Below are 16672 nucleotides of genomic sequence, written 5' to 3'. Positions count from 1 at the left end.
GTTTAGCTTTATAAGAAACTGCCAAACTGTTTTCCAAAGTGGCCAGACCAGGGCTTCCCTGGTGGCGCAGTGGTTGGGGGTCCGCCTGCCGATGCAGGGGACACGGGTTCGTGCCCCGGTCCGGGAAGATCCCACATGCTGCGGAGCGGCTGGGCCCGTGAGCCATGGCCGCTGAGCCTGCGCGTCCGGAGCCTGTGCTAGCCGCGACGGGAGAGGCCACAACAGTGAGAGGCCCGTGTACCGCAAAACAAACAAACAAAAAAAACAAAGTGGCCAGACCATTTTGCATTCCTGCCAGCAATACGTGAGAGTTCTAGTTGCTCTGCAATTCTTGCCAGCACTTGGTATTGTGATTTTTTTAAAAAAAGTTAGCTATTCGGGACTTCCCTGGTGGCTCAGTGGTTAAGACACAGGTTCGAGCCCTGGTCTGGGAGGATCCCACATGCTGCGGAGCAACTAAGCCCGTGCGCCACAACTGCTGAGCCTGCGCTCGAGAGCCCATGAGCCACGGCTACTGAGCCCGTGTGCCATAACTACTGGAGCCCGTGCTCCACAACAAGAGAAGCCACCGCAATGAGAAGCCCGCACACCACAACGAAGAGAAGCCCCCGTTCACCACAACTAGAGAAAGCCCGCGTGCAGCAACGAAGACCCAACGCAGCCAAAAATAAATAAATAACTTAATAAGTTAAAAAACCCCATAAACCACAACAGTAATTTCTTTAAAAAAAAATGTTATCCGTTCTGATAGATGTGTAGTGGTATCTTATTGTAGTCTTAATTTATGCTGCCCTGATGGCTGATGATGTTGAATATCATTTCATGTGCTAATTTGCCATCCGTATAGCTTTAGTGAAGTTCCATTTTACTTTTAATCCTTCCATTTCCTCAGGTGCCTCAGCGTTTATGCTTACGTGTTGACCAAACAATTTCCTGAAGAGAGTGTGTGGGGAGGAGGAGGTGGAGAGAAGGGAGGCAGGAACAGAGACATAAAAGTATGTGTTGGTCAAGAGCCTTGTCCAATGGCATTCATTTCTCTCACTTCTTAAAGTATTTAGGGGACTTTTAAATTTTAGGTAGACCTTGAAAATAGTAAGCTGTTACAGTGAGTAAGAGCAAGGTCTCTGGATCCAGACTTCTAGGATCAAAACGTATCACTTCTCAGCTCTGAGACCTTGGGCAATTAACCTAACTTTTTTGTGCCTCAGTTTCTTTATCAGAAAAATGAAGATAAGAATCCCTACTTCATAGAGTTTTTAGGAGGATTAAATGTGTTAACATCTGTCAAGTACTTAGGACAGTACGTGGCACACAGTAAGCTCTATATCAGTGTTAACTACTGTTGATGTTATTATCCTCACAGTGACTGTATATTTCAGTTGAAAAATCAGAGTTTATTTTTATATGCTTCCAAGCATGAGAGGTAGTTGTCATTTTTCTTCTGCCATAAGAGTGGAATTCTTAGGCTGTTTCATTGGTTAAGAGAGACAGCAGGGCAATTTAAAATAGGTACCATTCTAGAAAATCTAGAAGACCTGCTGGACTTAAGCAGAAAATGTTTTCAATTTATAAGCTAAGGTATGAATTCAAGAACACCTAACGCTGATAGTCTAAATGTTCCATTTGCTCTAGTTTATGGTTGCATTTACTTTTATCATTGTTCTTTAGCCTGATCTATTTTTTTAGAAAACAAATTCCATATTTAATTGCAGTGCCTTTTTTTTTGAGATCATGACTGATTTGTCCTTGTTTAAAGAAAAAAGGCATCCACATTAGGCATATAATTCTGAGCCCTACTTGATATAAGGAGGAAAATATCCAACACTTATCAGTTATGTCTCTGAGACTCATTTCTGATGTGGGGCCTTTTTAGGTTGTGGAGATGTTGGAAGTTCCCAATAAACCCACACAGCTGTCATACCAGTACTACTTGATGTCTGTGAATGCTGCAGATCGTGAAGACAGCCCTGTCATGGCCCTCCTGCTGCTGCAGTTCAAGGAAAACATCCAGGAATTAGTTTATCGTACAAAAAACGGGAAGCAGCCTAGAAGCAGCACCAAGCGCAAGGTACGATCACATACAGGGATGAGCACAGGGTTTGCGTGTATGAACTTTGCTGTGCTCTTTAACCATTTTTAAATGGGAAAGAATTTGGTATGGTTTTTAAGATACTGAGCAGCAATAAGGTTTAGGTAACAAATGTCTATGTATTCTTGCAAATGTTTCTCTCTTAATTAATAATTATATACCATTTTCCAAAAGACAGCTTGTTAAATACATAATATTTACTACTAAATTTCTAGCGTTTAGGTCAATATTTGCTCAGTAAATATTTGTTGAATGAATTAACATTTGTTTTGGTTTACCTTGACTTTTGTTACAGTGGTACAACTGCCTTAACTAATTGCATCACATGTACTTTTTTTACCCACTTGTGTTCTTTACTTAAATTCTAGTTGTCTGATGATCTGTGTCCAGTAGAACCCAAGAAAACCAAACGATCAGGAGAAATGTGTGCCTTCAATAAAGTTCTAGCTCACTTTGTCGCTATGTGTGATACAAATATGCCGTTTGTAGGACTTCGGTTGGAGGTAATTTGGGGTATCTAAGTAATTTTTAAATGCCTTGCTAAAGCTACATGAATTCCATTAGAACCAGATGGTTGTGATCACTTGTATATTTTGGGAGGGGTGGGGTTGAAATCACAGCATCTCGTGGTATACATGTAAAACATGACTTAAATTATTTCATCTCTCTGGTTCCAAATTGTGGGCCTTCTGTTCTTTGTGGAAATGGAAAGTAAATTCTTCTAGTTTGAAAAAAAAAAGACAACTTTTGAGAATTAACATCTTACTTGTATACCTCTTAGGAACATTATTTACCCTTTTAGAGATGGGTAGTTGATAAAGGGGTGGCTCATTTTTCAGTGGGTGAAGCTGTCCGTATTGCTTACTAATAAAATTGGGTTCCTTTCTGAGAAGCGGGTCAGAAAGAATATTAAACTAAATTTTTACTCTTTTCCTATGGAAGAAGCAATAGACTTATGCAGAGTTAGTGTCTTTCAAGAGTACACAATCGTGATATCCAGCATGATCCCCAAACATGAAAGTAAAGGGAGGTAACAGAACCTGCGTTTTTGTATTTCCAAAAAGGGCTTTGGCCAAGGATTGGCAGCCCTTAAAAGTAATACATCAAAACCTTAATTATTTCCCTCTAGTTTAAAGTTTTACTTTCTGTAAGACTCCTCCCCTCTGTAAATTATTGGGAATGAAGAAGAGACCTAGAAACATGGAAGTGGATTATATCAGTTGGGCTGACGATGATAGTCTTGGGAAGACTTGTTGAAAACATTTTGATTCTTTAGAGCAGGAATCAACAGACTTTTTCTATAAAGGGCCAGATGGTAAATATTTTAAGCCTTTGTGGGTCATAGTCTTTTATTACAGCTTTTCAAATCTGCTGTTGTAGTGTGAGCCAGCCATAGTTGATATTTAAACAAATGAGTGTGGCTGTGTTCCAGCAAAACTTTATTTACCAAAACAGGCAGTGGCTGGATTTGGCCCATGAGCTGTTGTATGCCAACCGCTGCTTTATAGGGTTTTGGGATCTGAAGGCCGAGAATAAGGTGTGAAATTGTGAGGAGCAGCAGTAGCCCAGAAAATGCAAGCCCAGAAATAGGCTAAAGTAGATACTTATGTCCACAACGTCCCCGCTCCTAGAACTGTAAGCATGACGGATGTCCTCTTGTCTGGGAACTGGCCAAAGCTCCAAAACTGTGCGGTGTCCGTGCTTGTATCTACTTAACTGTGTTGTTGGGCTTTTTCATCGTGCCATGGGGATTGGTTACATGAATGTCATTCAGTTACTCCCTTGCAGTGGGAAGGGAGGCTACATGATGCCCAGGGGCAGTGTGATGCCTCATTCATTGTCTGCTGTCTTCCCCATTACCCACAGGCTAGAAGTTGCAAAAGCTTGTGTCTTCGTAGTGTCCCTGTAGACACCTGTAGGCATATGGCCTCTGTCCCCCTTCCCTGTGCTCCTATACCTGTTGCACACATAGGCCATGTAACATTCTGTAGTAGTCTACTGAACTCAGTCAAGCTCTTAAAAACGTAACTTTTTCTTCTCTCAATGAAAAAGATATGTTAAAGGTAAAAGCAAGCACATTTTCTGCTTAAAGTAATTTATATTGAGATGTGAATAACTAAATCTAGTCTTACCAGGAATGTTTATATTTCTGATCCATAGAAGAGAAGCCCTCCCACACTTTGCTTCCTTTTGAATCTGGACCCCTCCTGCCTATTTGGTCAGCAGCTATTTTCCTAAACCTCTGCTCTTCCCAGGCCCAAAGAGCAGGGCTCAGTGAAATGCTTAGGGCTGCTTTAAATCCTTTCTGGAACAAGGTGGGTATAAATAAATAAATACTCTGTCAGAGAAGGCCTGGGAATATGTGCTGAAGGCAGGCATTTCTTTGCTAGATCAGATGACTTCCTGGCATACCCAAATAACCTGTAGTTCCACTGATAAGGTCTCAGGCACTATCCCTGCATTTACCTTTTTAACTCATTTACTGAGTCCTCCAATTGGGAATGATATCTCACTGGGTAAATGCATAAAGTGGAAATCTTTTCTTCTTGGGTTTCACGGAGGAAATAGTTGTTAAAAATAAAAATGTATTCCAGAAAAGTGATAAACGGAAAAATATTGTTTGTGGTTAAAAATGAGATGTGGCTATGACTCGAACTTTGTTTTCAAACAAACATAATTGAATCACACAAGAAAACCAGTCTTATTTGGTTTCCCAGGAAATCGGATGATGGGGCACAATGCTCATGCCTAATACGTTGTCAGTTTGGGACAGAGTGACTCTAGTACAGACGCCACGAGAATAGAGACAGTAGTACTTAGAAAAGGTAGTTTCCTTTGTCAAATTGGTGGTCTGACATAACTGTGCTTTTCTGTTTTCAGCTGTCCAATCTGGAGATTCCACATAAAGGAGTGCAAATGGAAGGTGATGGCTTCAGTCATGCGATTCGCTTATTGAAGTAAGTCCCTGTCACGTGTCTGACTTGGTGCCACACACTGCAGCCACACTGCCAGTGCTGCCCCTCTCCTTCCATGAGTCAGCATAAAGCCGAGTTCAGAACCCGCGGATGTCACAGATTTCTGCATGGAATTACTACGGTCTGGGGGAGCGTTCTCTTTCACCTGCCAAGTGGAGATCCAGCAGCACTTGGTATTTTAGGATGTCTTTCCTCTGGCTTATCTTTCATTCATTCAACAGGTGTTTACTGAGTGTGAGTATGTGTCAGCCTTGAATTCTGAAAGGGCCCTTCAGGATGCTGTGGGTTCACATAGCAGGGAGATCTGGGCCAGTTCAGAAGTCAGGAAGGGTATCCCTGAGGAAGTACCAGTTGTACGTAGACTGAAGGAGAGGTGAGAATTAGCCAGAGGAAAGGGAGCTAGAATGGGAGTGGGCACCCCTAACCAGAAGGAATAACTGCGAAAATGAAGGCTTAGAGGGAAGGGAAAGCTCGGCATCCTGGAACTGAAGGAAGTTGGGCGTGGCAGGAGTTAGGAGAGATGAACCTAGAGACGTGAGCAGGAAGGGGTCAGATCCTGTAGGGTCTTTGTAAGTGTCCTTAAGGAATTTAGACTTTACCACAATGGCAGTAAGAAGCCATCAGATGATTTTAAGCAGAAACTGACATCATTAGATAGGTGTTTTTGAAAGCTCACTCTGATAGGGGAACAAGACTGAAGTAGCAAAACTAGTTGCTGAAATGGTTCACACCAGAGTTCTTAGTAGCTTGGACCAGAGAAAGTTCCATAAGGACTTAGGGGACGAAATCTTAAGGGGTTGGTGTTTAGATTGATGTCGAAGGTGAGAAAGAGGAGAAGGTGGCAAAGTTAACTCTTAGTTTTATCTTGGGCAAATGATGGATGACAGTGATGTTTTCCAAGACGGGACCGAAGATGTGAGTTTGAAGGGGCTTTGCTAAGTTTGAGGTGCCTAGACATCTCTTTGGGCAGGCAGGGTTGTGTCTCAAGCCCAGGTGACTGGTCTGGGCAGGAGAAGTAACTGAGTCGGTACCAAGGTGAAAGTAATTGAGCTGGGATAGTAACTTACATCACCAGGAAAGAGCACGCAGGGGGAGATGGGCAGAGGGCTTGGTTCTAAACGGGTAGAGGACAAGGGGGCCAAAGGATGCTTAGAGGGAAAACTAAGGCAGCATGTGTGATTTATAAGGTGACCAGGATGGACTTGAAAGCTAGAATGCCACTTAAGAGATCACCCTTTTTGGTGCACAAAGCAGTTTTCTTTTTTGGACATTTGTATTGTTTATTAGACGTTGCTTAATAATATAAATCATAGAAGCAATTTTTATTTATTGAATTCCTGTCTGCCAAGACATGGCGGCTCTGCAATTTGAGCCAGCGGGGCTTTAATTTTTGTTACTTGGGAATCAATTTGCCCTGTGGAAGGTGGGAAGGACTCGCAGATAGCGTGCACTCCACCCATGTGTCATGGTGCTCACGTTAGATAAAGAGTTGAACTAGAATAGCTGCCCTGCCTGGTTACCTTAATGCCATCTCCACAAAAAGCTTTCTGGGGAGAGAGCTGGTCTTAGAATAGACATCAAAAGGAAAATGTAAAACTTTTAATTAATTTGCCTTTGGTTTTATATTACTTCTGCCTAAAGTATAGGGTTTTTTTCTTTTTACTCTTTTTGACAACTGTAGATTAATAGATGATAACATTTGTGTTCTAGTCTCTTAGTTATATTTTTCATGTTTTGCAAGAATCTTAAAATATCTTGCTCTCGGCATTTTTACAAAAGACATTTCAGTCCCCTTTATTCTTGAACTCAAGAGAATTCATTATAGTCCTTACGTGGAGAGGAAGCACTTCATATTTTTTAATCTTCATTTTACAATAATTTTTGAGAAAGTCTTTACTATATCCTGGCTATTGTTTCCTTTATTTAAAACTTAAAAGGAAAATATATAGAAATGGATAAAGAGATCTGTTTGGTACAAGCTGTCCATTATCGGGGGAAGGAAAAAATAATAAATGTCTAAATATGATTTTATTAAATTAAAATCTGGGATAGATCTAATTATAATTAGTAAGTAATTGCTCCAATTCATTTAATCCTCAGAAACTCTTCTTTTAAGCATCTAGTCCTAGGTATATTCATATTAAATGGGAGTATGACTTCAAAGCTTTAAAATTGAGCATAGTTTTCTCCTCTTTGCTAAAAAATATGTTCTGTTCTTGTTCAGCTTATCTCCTTGAAAATCTGTTGAGCAGGCCTTCTTGCTGTATCTCTGAAAATATGGTAAACACCTTAGACTGCTCTGGTTCATGGGCCTGTTGCCTTGTGCAAACTCAAGAGCCTTGATCCCACCGCTCAGATGACACAGTCTCGAGAGCAGCATGCTCGCAGTGCCTTGTTTTGAGCTCTTGAGCAAACTTTCCACCCTCTCCTGAACTAACATTACGGTAATGGGCAGTGGTGCTGGTCCTCCAGCCACGCCCACAAGGTTTTTTCATCTCGTGATTCGTTTGCCTCTGGTAGCTTATGCAAGTAATGCACAGGCCCAGCTCTTTTTTGCAAGTTGTGTGACTCGGCTTGTCAGTTACGCGACTGAGTCCTGCATATGCACGTGCAATCTATATAAAATCCACCCCACTTTCCTTGTAGGTGCAGTTGTGCTGCTTTTACTAGCACTTGCAGTGATCTTCCTCCCCACTTTTGCACTGTGGGGACATAACGTGGTTACTGATGTTTGTAAAATCCCTCAGAACGAAACTGACACGCAGCACGTGATGGCGGAGAAGGAGCAGTGCTGATACACATCTGCCCTAGAAGACCAGAGCTTACTTTTCTAAATTTGTTCAGTATTCAGAATTACAGGAGAAAAATCGGTCAGGAGTAGCTGTTTAGATCAAAAAACTTTTTTGAAATGATAGAAATTTTCAGATATGTTAAATCCATTGTCCGGGGAACATCTTCCTCGGTTCTTAATTTTTGGCAAATATATTGAATAATAGTATTTTGTGTTTGTAATGATTTTGTCAGGTTTCCTTTTGGGGGAACCTGTTTTTTTTTTTTTTCCCCCACCTCACATGATCATGCAGGGAGGATTAAAGTTATTGTTATTTCTCTCTGTTACATGTATAACCTTAAAAGCAAGTAGATATTTTGCAGGTTCCTTGAAATAAAGCCAATTATATCGGTATCACAGATTAAGAAAGTGACATAGAATGCATTTTCAGGGTCGTGTTGTCCCTGAGAACATAAATTGGAAGGAGTCTTACTTAATTCTTACTTCCAAACATGCTGACTTCTATGTGTTCATTTTCTAACCAGATGGATTTCATGAAATACCTATTTTATGTGAAAGAAGGATAATGTACTGCATTTATATTTTCAAAATCAGGATTTAAAAAATCTATCTGAATTGGCTGCTTTATAACTACTGTGGCTTAGAGGTACATTTTGAGGGGTAAGGGCAGGCAAAAGTCCTCAGTATACCCGAAGTTCGAAGCATATGTGCAGTGTATGCGATTTCTATAATAACTACCCCAAATAATGTTGGACAGAATCTTCTTGGTAGTGAGTGATAACAAGTATGTAGTATGAAATATTAACTTTTGAAAAAACTTTAAAACCTGTACTTTTTTTTTTTTTTTTTGCGGTACGCGGGCCTCTCACTGTTGTGGCCTCTCGCGTTGCGGAGCACAGGCTCCGGACGCGCAGGCTCAGCGGCCATGGCTCACGGGCCCAGCCGCTCCGCGGCATGTGGGATCTTCCCGGACCGGGGCACGAACCCGTGTCCCATGCATCAGCAGGCGGACTCTCAACCACTGCGCCACCAGGGAAGCCCAAACGTGTACATTTAAAACAAGCTGTGGTGGAATTTTTAATTTACTGAGAAAATTTCAGTACATTAATTCTATTTTTATGCAACCTGGATAGCTTTCTTTCCCCCTACAGATTTTATTTTTTACCATATACAATCTCTGTCTCTTTTTTCTCTCTTAAATTGTTTATTCTAGGTCAGTGGTTCTCAACATCAGGGCAGTGTTCCCTGCCAGGGAACACTGAGCAATGTTTGGAGATATTTTTGGTTCTCATTAACTGAGAAGAAGGGGTGGGAGGTGCTACTGGCAGCTGGTAGGTAGAGGCCAGGGTAGGATAACCTGCACAGGATAGCCCTCCACAGCAAAGAATTCTGCAGCCCAGGATGTCAATATTGCCGACCCTGAGAAAGCCTGGTCTAGGTGTTATATCTGAATGAGAGGCCTGAACCAAAATTCCGTATTTCTAGTTATATTTGTTGTTTTTTGCTGATTTTGATAATTATTATACCAAGTCTGATAATTAACTCACCTTCCCTGTGAGTTAAAGGATAACGTGTAATTAAATATTATCTCATTATTTCATCCATTACTGAAAAAAACAGCCAAAATATATTACCTCATCATGTTCTATGACAAATAAGATAGTTCATAAAGTTGCAAGAGATGGGTATTTTAAGACACCGAAGCTAATACATTCCTCTTGCATGTGTGGTATATATAAGTGACAGTATGTATGTTAAATGAGTTGATACATGTGTAGCCCCATCACAGTGAGTTACCTCTACAGAGGAGGAGCGGAGAAGGTGGGGGGAGATAACGAACCTGAAATTTTGTCATGGCAGTCAGTGAGCAGGACTTGGTTTTACTGCAAGGAGAAACTAACATATATGAATACCTGCTGTATCAGCCACCATAAGTACTTTATATGTATGTTTTGTCATGTTTTAAAATCAGAGACCCATAAGGTAGTTATTTATCTCCATCTTATAGTTGCGAAACTGCAATTCAGAGAGGTTGAATGTGGCTGAGTCAGAATTAGAATGCAGGTCCCTTACTCCAAAGCCCTTGTTCTTTTCACTGTGTCATCCTGACTTCAAAGAGTGGTCTTAAAAATATTTTGTTCTCCTTAGCTTTTCCTTGAGGATGTTCTAGGTAGATTTCATAGAAAGCCAGTATCTTTGATTTTCTGAGAAATTGTGGTCTTTTCTAATAACAAGATTAAGGATGAAGGTGAGCATCACTGTTAAAATGAGAGTCCTAATCCATATTGATATGAATGGAAGTGGGTTAAATGCTATTAACTGCTGTGAATTGTTTCCTTCTCTTGCAGAAGCTGCCTAGTAGTGGACTTTGAACCAAAGCTCTAATATGCTACCCTGCCTGTCATTGTGTAGATTGTGCTTTTGTCTTTCTGTGATACGAAGTACACTTCATATGCTGTCTTTCATCACCAGAATTCCTCCCTGTAAGGGTGTAAATGAGGAAACGCAAAAGGCTCTGGACCGCTCTCTTCTTGATTGCACTTTCCGATTACAAGGTAGAAATAACCGCACCTGGGTGGCAGAGTTAGTGTTTGCAAATTGTCCACTTAATGGCACCTCTACCAGGGAGCAAGGTGAGATGCTTCACACACTTTGTCTTTGCATATTTCTGGGTTGTTTTTTGTATTGATTACTATTAATCTTTTCTTTTAATCTGTAGGACCATCCCGGCATGTTTATCTGACATATGAAAACCTGTTGTCTGAACCTGTTGGTGGTAGAAAAGTGGTTGAAATGTTCCTTAATGATTGGAATAGCATTGCACGATTATATGAGTGTGTGTTGGAATTTGCACGTTCTCTACCAGGTACAAGTGATAATCTTCCTTTGGTGCGGAGGGAGGGGGGGAAGCATCCGCCACCGCCTTTTTTAACTGAGGAAGTGAAACATGCACGTTGTAAAAAAAAAAAAAAATCGTCAGTCTATCCCCGAGAGACAGCCACTGTGATGATTCGTATATATTGAGAAATTTTAACACACAGGTATACCAGATTATAATAATAGTGCTTATTGAGAGTTTACTGTGTGCCACACAATGTAATAAACGCTTGTATTAACTCATTCACTCCTCACAGTCACCCTATGAGGTAATTTATCATCCCTCATTTCACAAATGAAGAAAACAAGTCACAGAGACTTAAGAAACTTGCTGAAGTTCACGTAGCTAGCAAAGGGCAGAGTTGGAATTGGAACCCATAAACCACTATGCTGTACTGCTTCAGTACATCTCTGCCCCTGCCCTGGCCCCCTTTTGTCGAAATGGAAATTGAAGCCTACTACCTATTTATTTATTTCTTCTTATTACTGTTGTCAACCAACTAAGTAAACTATTAGAAATACTTTCAGCTTTTTTTTTCTTTTGAAATTTTTCTTTTTCTTTTTTACATTTATTTTTGGCTGCATTGGGTCTTCATTGCTGCGCGTGGGCTTTCTCTAGGTGCGGCGAGTGGGGGCTACTCTTCGTTGCGGTGCGCGGGCTCCTCATTGCGGTGGCTTCTCTTGTTGTGGAGCACGGGCTCTAGGCATGCAGGCTCAGTAGTTGTGGCTCGCAGGCTCTAGAGCGCAGGCTCAGTAGTTGTGACGCAGGGGCTTAGTGGCTCCGCGGCATGTGGGATCTTCCCAGACCAGGGCTCGAACCCGTGTTCCCTACATTGGCAGGCGGATTCTTAACTGTTGCGCCACCAGGGAAGCCCTACTACCTATTTATGCTGTTACTATCTTTTCTCCTTTCTTTTTTTTTTTTTAAACTAAGTTATATATACAGAGACCTTTCTATCTAGGCATATACTATTGCCAAGATGCCGTCTTTTTCAAATATATATTTTAAAATTTCGTATGTATAATCTTAAACTTTTTTGTTTTCTTTCTGTTTAGACATACCCACTCATCTAAACATTTTCTCAGAAGTTCGTGTTTATAATTACCGAAAACTTATCTTGTGTTATGGAACCACCAAGGGAAGTTCAGTAAGTCTATGAATTAATTAAAACTAAAGTTCCTCGGGGATGGGGTGGCGGGGGCGGGAGCGGGAGGAGCTGTGGGGGTTCCCGGCGACGGCGGCGGCTGCGAGGAGGAGGCGGAGAAGCCGCCTGGCTGGTGGAGATGACTCCTGTGGGGGACTTGGGGTGGAATCCCCAGGAGGGGCTCCACCTCTTCAGATGGGGTGGGGATTGCCTGAGTGCGAAGCGTAGGCGAGGGGGTTCCCTGGACGGGTTAAACACTCCGTTTGTGGGGATTGGGGCGTTTTGGCAACGGTGAGTGGAGGTCAGAGGGGTTTCCAGGGGTCTCAGGGTGTCCGCTTGGTGGGGTGGGGGGGTGGGGTGCACAAAAAAACTAAAGTTCCTCTCATATATCTTTAAAAACTCAAGAATTCAAAAATTATGAAAACTTTCTTGAAATAATTGAGGGTTCAAGTAAAAATTAGGGATAAAATGGTAAATTTTAAATACTTTGTTGATAAAAAATATACTATAATGCTTAACTCTTTAAAATTGAAAACAAAAACTATACCCTCTTTGGAGTATGTATTCTTGAAGAGTTTTGGGCAAGGTAATATACTTTTGGTATTTATGGGGTTTTTTTTCTTCACTGATTTCAAATCTGCTTAGCAGCGTGATTACTATAATGAAGATTATATATGAATGGTCTTGAACAGTGTGGTATGTCTGTGCTTTTAGTCACATGGTTGTTAACATTATCTGATCCTGTATTAATCTTGAAGGTATTCCCCATAATCTGTAGTTTCTTATTTTTTTCCCCACCCCATATGTAAAGTCCTAGAAATTTAGTATATAAATTCAGCCAGCTAGCTTCTTTCTGGACTCTTCCACATAAAGTCATATCAGAAATTACTTGAGTGTTTTAAAATCTGTTAACCGAAGGTGGCATCTGTTGGGGCTGGCTTCCTTTTCCCTTTAATACGGTACTCACCTAGGGGGTGACTCTCATTCCGTTCAAGAGAAAATGGAAAAATAAGAAACAATGACAATTTTCAAATAAAGTTTAATCAAAATTTTTTCTTTAGCACCTTCTCTTTCTGTTTTATTTAGTAGAAGTGGGCTGTCTAACACACACATACTCAGTGAATGTCCATAGGGACAGCACATCTGCAGTTTACAGGGTCTCATGAGTTGCTTCCAAAAAAGACCTCATTTAGATCTTTGGCATTTTGCCTTACTGTTTAAACATTATTTTTTCTTCTGATTGACTCCGTTCCTTTCTCGGTTTCTGAAACATGTAATCTCTTTGATTTAGATTAGTATCCAGTGGAATTCCATACATCAGAAATTTCACATTTCTTTGGGAACTGTTGGTCCAAACTCGGGATGCAGTAACTGTCACAATACCATTCTCCATCAGCTTCAAGAAATGTTCAACAAAACACCAAATGTGGTTCAGTTATTACAGGTAATTAAGTTCATTTTCTATTTAAAAATAAGACTCAGTGTTAGTGTCTCGTGTAAAACTCCTCAAAAAATCATGTGGACTTGGGGGCTTCCCTGGTGGCGCAGTGGTTGAGAATCTGCCTGCTAATGCAGGGGACGTGGGTTCGAGCCCTGGTCTGGGAGGATCCCACATGCCGCGGAGCAACTGGGCCCGTGAGCCACAACTACTGAGCCTGCGCATCTGGAGCCTGTGCTCTGCAACAAGAGAGGCCACGACAGTGAGAGGCCCACATACTGCGATGAAGAGTGGCCCCCGCTTGCCACAACTAGAGAAAGCCCTTGCACAGAAACGAAGACCCAACACAGCCAAAAATAAATAAATTAATTAATTAAAGTACCCTTAACTAAAAAAAAAAAACCATGTGGACTTAACTTGTCTTTAACGACGAAAGTTTGTATGGAATGTGCCAGAAGGACATTGTCTCATTTGTGACGATTTTACGTTGAAAATTCTGAGGTTTTAGCAGAAACTGGCTGCTCTCACTGCATTTGTTCCTTGTAGGTACTGTTTGATACTCAGGCTCCATTGAATGCCATCAACAAACTGCCCACTGTGCCGATGTTGGGCTTGACCCAGAGAACCAACACTGCCTACCAGTGCTTCTCCATCCTGCCGCAGTCGTCCACCCACATCAGACTGGCCTTCAGGAACATGTATTGCATTGATATATACTGCCGGAGTCGAGGCGTTGTGGCAATACGCGATGGGGCCTATAGTCTTTTTGATAATAGCAAGTTAGTTGAAGGTTTTTATCCTGCACCAGGACTCAAGGTAATGGACTTCAGTGTTTACAGCATTAGTAAACATAAATGTGATCTCTAAAACAGTTCCTTCGAGGGGGAAATAATGGGGAGGAAAAGCAACAAATTCCTGTTTAAATTTAATGAGTAGCCATGTTAATTCATCATCTCTGCAACTTCATTCTGAAGGAGCTAGAACTTCTGGTAAAGTGCTGTGCCTAGGTATATGAAATGATAAGATGTCCTTCCTTTTATTTCCTTACCATGTAATGAGTGAAGATACTAAAGAGAGTCCTATTTGCTCTTTGGAGCTTCAAGGAACTTTAAAAGTAGTCTTTATCAGTGAATATTGAAAAGCTTTGTTCATCAGTTCAGCTGTGATACTTTTTTTAAAATGTAAGGTCTTGGGCCACAACCCCTGGAGATTTTGGTATGACAGCTCAGTTGTATGTTCTTATAGTTTAGAGTCAAATAGTTCCAAATGGCCTGTTTTGAAAATTAGTCCCAGTCTTGCCAGTTTCCTACTCTGTTTTCCACTCTTATACAGTATAGCTCATTCTCTTGGTATTTACATCCTTACCTCTAAATAGCATGCTTTCATTGCTCTTTGCTGACTTCTTAGTTGAGGGCGTTATCTGACTCTCGTAATGGGAGATGAGGATTTAATTCTTTTTTAGTTCTTTCTTATATGCCCCTTCCCCTTTTCAGGCTGCTCCCAGTACCGATTCATCTTCTTTCTTTCCTCCAACCTTGTGATATGGTTAGGTAATTTTTCAGTGTTCACATTATTATGAGTATTTAACACTATTCTACCAAGCTTACTATGATTACTTTTCCTTTCTTGCTCAGCATTTATTTTCCTGGGAACTATTAATTAACTTTTTTGTTTCTTAGCTCTCTCTGTACTTATCACTAACTCAACCTTAAAGTCTCCCATGTATGTAACTCTCCCCTCAGTACGTTCACAAATCAGATACCTTACCAGTTTCATCTTGAAGACATCTCTTCCACAGTCCTCTGAACTCCAGTCTGGAATGGTAGCGCTCCAGACCTTTTGCCCAGTTTTGATTTAGGAATCTGCAGAAGGGTGGTGAAGCAGGAGATTCCTTCACTTCTCTCCTGTGTTGCGTGCCCTGTGGCTTGGACCCCACGTCTCGTTCTTGGTTTACTTCATTGTTTTGGTGGAATACTTTCTATGTAGCTCCCTGGGAGAAGATACATGGGAGGTTAATTTGAGACCTTGTATGTCGGAAAGCATCTTTAGTTTAGCGTCATCTAGTTGAGAGAGCGGCTAGGTGTAGAATTCTAGGTTGCAGTCATTTTCTGGAAGAATTTTGAAGACATTGCTCCATTGTGCCCTAGCTTCTGTTGTGACCATTGAGACATTTCATCCTGTTCCAGTTCTTGAACCTTATGTGACTAAGTGGACTCTTTCAGTCTGGAAACTTACATCCTTTTGTTGTGGGGAATTTCCTTGTGCTCTTCCTCGAGTCTTTTCCTTTGTGTTCACTGTTAGCTCTTTCTGCTACCCCTGCTATTCTGAAGTTGGGCATCCTGGACTTATCCTCTAATTTTCTTATCTTTCCTGTTTTTTATCTCTTTGTTTCTGGGAGATTTCCTTTTTTTTTTCCAATCCTTCTATTTTTCATTTCCATCAAGAATTTTTTTTTTGCCATCTTTTAAAAAAATTCCGAGAGCTCTTTTTGATTCTGAAAGTTCATTTTATGACGTCCTGTTCTATATGGCTGCATTATCTTCTCTTACCTCTTCCTACATAATCTCCATTTCATCCACCTTTTTTTGTTTTCATCTCTTTCATATTAGTAGTTTTCAAATATTAAGTGATTCTTAACTCTGTGCTTTTATTTAAAGGTGACACTTGCTGACTGTAATCTTCACTGCAGGATGATCTGCTTGGGCCATTTCATTGGGTAACTCCCAATGTCAGTAGCTTCAGGTCTTTTTGTTGGGCCAGTGTGAGTACCAAGAGAAGAGTATCAAGACTCTGCATAGCCGTTGTGCATCTGGCTCCCAATATTTGGCAAGTCAAATAAGAGAAGGAAACTAGTATTCTCAGCATTCAGTATGTAAACTTTAATCTCTATTTTTAGTATGGTACCCCTGCTGTCAATTGATCCTAGAGGTCCCCCCCTGCCCCCAATCAGAGACCTTCCACCTGGTGGTAAAGGTCAGCCTAACTCAGTGGGAGTGCCAGAGGCTCTGGAGGGTTTCACTACTGTCTTTAAGACGTTTCACCCAGTCCTCTGCTCTTAGTCTGTTTCATTTCCATTTCCAGGGGTATCTGATGCTGCCAGTTCCTGTGTATCTTGGAGATCTGGATGGAAATAGCTTTGCTTCTTGGCTTTCCCCACTGCTTGCTTAAGAAGAAACTTCCTCACATCAGATAGTTCAGTTACCACTCAACCATCTGCTCTGCAACCTCCTAGAATTTATTGCTATTTCTCTCTTATCCCATTCTTTTTGTCTTGGTGACTTACTGCTTAAAAAAATTTTTTTAGGAGCTTCAGTGGGGTGTTGAGAGAAGATGAAATGTGTGTTGTGAATAATCTAT

The 16672-nt window shown here is 41.1% G+C and overlaps 1 protein-coding gene across 6 annotated transcripts in view; it reads left to right on the top strand.

The window, feature by feature from the left end:
• The window catches only part of MED14 (mediator complex subunit 14), a 75412-nt gene that overhangs the window by 34816 nt on the left and 23924 nt on the right, over positions 1-16672 (top strand). For all 6 annotated transcript variants that reach the window (XM_079910764.1, XM_079910765.1, XM_079910763.1 and 3 more), the window contains 8 exons: positions 1874-2068; positions 2458-2592; positions 4970-5046; positions 10328-10488; positions 10575-10721; positions 11789-11880; positions 13169-13321; positions 13862-14131. In XM_079910764.1, the coding sequence (XP_079766890.1) occupies positions 1874-2068; positions 2458-2592; positions 4970-5046; positions 10328-10488; positions 10575-10721; positions 11789-11880; positions 13169-13321; positions 13862-14131 (1230 nt within the window). The remainder of the gene's footprint in view (positions 1-1873; positions 2069-2457; positions 2593-4969; positions 5047-10327; positions 10489-10574; positions 10722-11788; positions 11881-13168; positions 13322-13861; positions 14132-16672) is intronic.

The sequence above is a fragment of the Stenella coeruleoalba genome, assembly GCF_951394435.1.
Source record: "Stenella coeruleoalba genome assembly, chromosome: X".
Lineage (NCBI taxonomy): Eukaryota > Metazoa > Chordata > Mammalia > Artiodactyla > Delphinidae > Stenella > Stenella coeruleoalba.
The sequence above is the reverse complement of the archived record's forward strand: the minus strand, read 5'-3'. Positions and strand labels throughout refer to the sequence as shown.